Source organism: Scardinius erythrophthalmus (genome assembly GCF_964197995.2).
Source record: "Scardinius erythrophthalmus genome assembly, chromosome: 5".
Lineage (NCBI taxonomy): Eukaryota > Metazoa > Chordata > Actinopteri > Cypriniformes > Leuciscidae > Scardinius > Scardinius erythrophthalmus.
In genome coordinates this window covers 2,433,072-2,438,071 of record NC_138225.1, presented here as the reverse complement: position 1 = coordinate 2,438,071, position 5,000 = coordinate 2,433,072, and the positions used below count along the sequence as shown (strand labels likewise).

The 5,000-nt window shown below is 33.7% G+C and overlaps 1 protein-coding gene across 1 annotated transcript in view; it reads left to right on the top strand.

Annotated features, from left to right (window-relative positions):
• Nucleotides 1-5,000, top strand: part of dhrs11a (dehydrogenase/reductase 11a) — a 33,887-nt gene that overhangs the window by 22,550 nt on the left and 6,337 nt on the right. Inside the window, exon 2 of the mRNA XM_081366255.1 lies at nucleotides 4,265-4,474. Within this exon, the coding sequence (XP_081222381.1) occupies nucleotides 4,265-4,474 (210 nt within the window). The remainder of the gene's footprint in view (nucleotides 1-4,264; nucleotides 4,475-5,000) is intronic.

Below are 5,000 nucleotides of genomic sequence, written 5' to 3'. Positions count from 1 at the left end.
GAGAGATAGAGTGTGTGTGTGTGTGTGTCTGTGGTTCTGTTGTTGTTAATGGCATTGATTTCTCTTGTGTTTCCTCTAGCTTGTGCTGAGAGTCTTTCATTGTGGAGATTTTGATTTTGACTATGAATATGTTACTTTATGTTCAGTGCTAGAATTTTTATTATCTTAAAATCTTTAAATTATAAAAAAAATGTAGGCCTGCATGAGTGTGTATTTTGTCAACTCATTTTTTCATGCATAGTTTCTCTTAAAATGTCATGAAACACTAAAGCACATTCACTGAGATATTAACACATATACAGTACCAGTCAAATGTTTGGAAACACTACTATTTTTAATGTTTTTGAAAGAAGTCTCTTATGCTCATCAAGCCTGCAGTTAAAAAAAAACAAAAAACAAAAAAAACAGTAATATTATGAAATATTATTACAATTTAAAATAATGGTTCTCTTTTTTAATATACTTTAAAATGTAATTTATTTTTGTGATGCAAAGCTGAATTTTCATCAGCAAGTACTCCAGTCTTTGGTGTCTTATGATCCTTCAGAAATCATTCTAATATGCTGATTTATGATCAATGTTGGAAACAGTTGTGCTGCTTAATATTTTTTTATAACCTGAGATACTTTTTTCAGGATTATTTGATGAATAAAAAGTTAAAAAGAACTGTATTTATTTAGAATAGAAATCTTTTGTAACAATATACACTACCGTTCAAAAGTTTGGGAACAATAACTATTTTTTTTTTAAAAGAAATTAGTACTTTAATTCAACAAGAATGCGTTAAATTGATAAAAGGTGATGGTAACGATTTATATTGTTAGAAATGTTTTTATTTTGAATAAATGCTGTTTTTATGAATAAATGCTGTTAACGTTTTACTCATCAATGAATCCTGAAAAAAGTATTCCAAAAAAATATATTAAACAGCACAACTGTTTCCATCATTGATAATAACTGAGTATCAAATTATCATATTAGAATGATTTCTGAAGGATCATAAGACACCAAAGACTGGAGTACTTGCTGATGAAAATTCAGCTTTGCATCACAAAAATAAATTACATTTTAAAGTATATTAAAAAAGAGAACCATTATTTTAAATTGTAATAATATTTCATAATATTACTGTTTTTTTTGTTTTTTTTTGTTTTTAACTGCAGGCTTGATGAGCATAAGAGACTTCTTTCAAAAGCATTAAAAATAGTAGTGTTTCCAAACTTTTGACTGGTACTGTATGTTGCACTTTCTGCCAAACAGTGATGGCATGCATAATTGTTTATATTAAGTGAAAAGTTGTTCATTTATCCACATTGTTATATAGTAACACTTAAACGTTATGATTGATCGCATTGCCGTATTTAATTCATTTATTAATGTGCAGATTACTGTTGTTAAGGGAGTCGGTGACCTTTTAAAGTTTATGTTCAGATGGTTCAGGATACCAACAATGCTTCATTACATTTGGCATCAAGAGTTCATCTAGTACATCCACACACACACACACACACACACACACACACACACACACACACACACACACACACACACACACACACACACACACACACACACACACACACACACACACACACACACAGATCTGCCCCTCCAGACATTAATAATTTGAAGACTGGGGAGTTTTTTGTTTGGTGTTGCTGTGTGTGCATATACACACAAAAATAAAAATCCTGTTACATTTACAGTAAATAACTGCCAGAAATTCAACATAAAAGATACAGTGACAATGTTTCCAGTTTTACAGGATGCCTGTAAATATGTGGCCCTGAATCACAAAACCAGTCACGAGTCGCACGGGTATATTTGTTTATCTAAATAAATATATTTGTTTATCGCTTTTTCTTTTATGCCAAAAATCATTAGGATATTAAGTAAAGATCATGTTCCATGAAGATATTTTGTAAATTTCCTACCGTAAATATATAAAACATTTATTTGTGTGAGTGAATGCAGCACAATCGCCAACATAAATGAACAACTTTAAAGGAGATTTTCTCAATGTTTCGATTTTTTTGCACCCTCAGATTCCAGATTTTCAATAGTTGTATCTCGACCAAATATTGTCCTATCCTAACAAACCACACATCAATGGAAAGATTATTTATCCAGCTTTCAGATTATGTATACATCTCAATTGCAAAAAAATTGGCCCATGTGACTGGTTTTGTGGTCCAGGGTCACATTTTACAACTTATAACTGTTTATTTATATTTCATTAAGTAATATAATGTTAATATACCTACTTTAACTACCAAAATCTTATTTTATCTTAAAATGCACCGATAACCTCCACAATAGTACAGGTGGCACAGTACAAAGCCACATGATGAATCAAATCTGATCATAAACGGCCTGTTTATAAAACATGGTCAATAATAACAAGAAACAAAATTATTGATAAGAAATGTAATCTTGTTTTATGTGTAATGCAGGGACTTCTGGGATTTTTTTATACAGTTTTTTTTTTAATGGTAATTCATAGTTTTTATGTAAAACAAAAAACAAATCTGACAGTAAAATTACAAATATATATATTTATTTATATATATATATATATATATATATATATATATATATATGTATGTATATATATATATGTGTGTGTGTGTGTGTGTGTGTGTGTGTGTGTGTGTGTAATTTTACTGTCAAATTTGTTTGTTTTTTTACACAAAAACTGTGCATGTATATACATATACATACACTGACATACACGCATACATACATAGGCTATATATATATATTTTACTTTTATGTTAGATGCTATTAATTGTGATTAATCGATTAGAATGCAATAATATATATATATATATACAAATATTAATTTCCATAATTGTTTAAATTAAGTGAACAGGTATTTTGCACAGTATTAATTCCACTTCCAATTCCATACATGTAAATCGGTGTAGATGAGTTCTACTCTAGTTAAATATCATTTTTGACTTTAAGATGAATGTTCTGTGCGTTATTAAACTGGGATGAAGCACAAAGGCGTGTAATGATACTTCAGGACTCGCTGGAGCGTGAACTGCATTAAACCGGGGCTTGAAGAGCCGATACAGGCCAACTCTCTCTTCCAGAATCTAGAGAACAACATCGTTCTGCAGGATTATAAAGCATCATGTGTTCAGTGATCAGGGCTGAAGTGTGTGTGTGTGTGTGTGTGTGTGTGTGTGTGTGTGTGTGTGTGTGTGTGTGTGTGTGTGTGTGTGTGTGTGTGTGTGTGTGTGTGTGTGTGTGTGTGTGTGTGTGTGTGTGTGTGCATCTGAGTGTAAATCACTCGACTCGGGCAGTTTGTCAACGGAACTGATCAAAAGCCCTTTTATAGACGTGTGTGTGTGTGTGTGTGTGTGTGTGTGTGTGTGTGTGTGTGTGTGTGTGTGTGTGTGTGTGTGTGTGTGTGTGTGTGTGTGTGTGTGTGTGTGTGAGAGAGCAGTGTTAGTATTTTACCTGCGTAGTGATGTTAGTTGTTAAGAGTATGGATTGAATGTGATTAAAAAAAGAAAAGCTATAAAAGTTGGATTCAGGAGGGTGTAAAATGGAAAAATATGTATATATTTAAAAAAACAAAATACATACTATTCAGTAAGTACACATTAAATTGACCCAAAGGTGACAGTAAAGACATTTATATGTCATGGTTTCCACAATAATATACAACTGTTTCAACACTGATAATGATCATGTTTCTTGACCATCAAATCATCATATTAGAATGATTTCTGAAGGATCATGTGACACTGAAGACTGGAGAACACACACACACACACACACATACACAATCACACACACTCATACACACACTCATCCACAATCACACACACTCACTCATTCACACTCACACACTAACTCACACACATACACACACACACACACTCATAGGCACAATCACACACACACACACTCACAGTCATACACACATGATGTCATTTTATTGATGCTGAAAATTCAGCTTTGATCACAGGAATAAATTACTATTATTTAGTAAAGTGTAATGTAATTATTTAGTTCGTAACAATATTACTGATTCTACTGTATTCTTGCTCAAATAAATGCAGCTTGAGCGATGAAGCCTTAGATTTACTCAGTCAAGAGATCATTGATCAATCTTAGATCTATCAGCAGCAACGCTATAAACGGCTTTCTTCTAATAAAAGAGCTTTAAAATGTTCTCAGACACTCAGTCTCGTCGCCCGTGTATCCAGCGAGTGTGTGTGTGTGAAGGTTTTCTCCTCTTGTCTTGCAGAAGTTGGCGGCGGAGTGTCAGAGCGCGGGATACACTGGCACCCTGATCCCGTATAAGTGTGATCTGTGCAACGAGGACGAGATTCTGTCCATGTTCTCCGCCATTAAGACGCTGCATCAGGGAGTGGACGTGTGTATTAACAACGCTGGTCTGGCTCACAACGAACCTCTGCTCAGCGGAAGCACTGAAGGATGGAGGAACATGATCGATGTGAGTATCATTACTACTGACGTCTGAAGCCTCACGAGAGACTGATCTGGAGACCTGCAGTATTACAATTACAAAACAGTAATGCATTGAATGTGTTTCAAAAAAAGAGGAGCTGCATATGTACATAGTACACATTAAATGGATCAGAAGTGAGAGTAAAGACATTTATAATATCATAGTTTCCACAAAAATATGAAGAGCACAACTGTTTTCAACACTGATAATGATCATAAATGTTTCTTGAGCAGCAAATCATCATTTTAGAATGATTTCTGAAGGATCATGTGACACTGAAGACTGTAGTACACACACACACACACACACACACACACACTCATACATATTAGAATAGTGCTGCTTTTATCCATCACTTCTGCTGGCCTCTTCCACTGGCTTTTAACCTCATCCTTCCCTCGGGTCATTTTGACCTGAAACATTTAAATGTTAAACAAAAATAAAAAAATTGAGGGTTCATCAGAGGGGTCCAAGACCCTTAGGACTTTTGTCGTACTTGAACCACGAATAC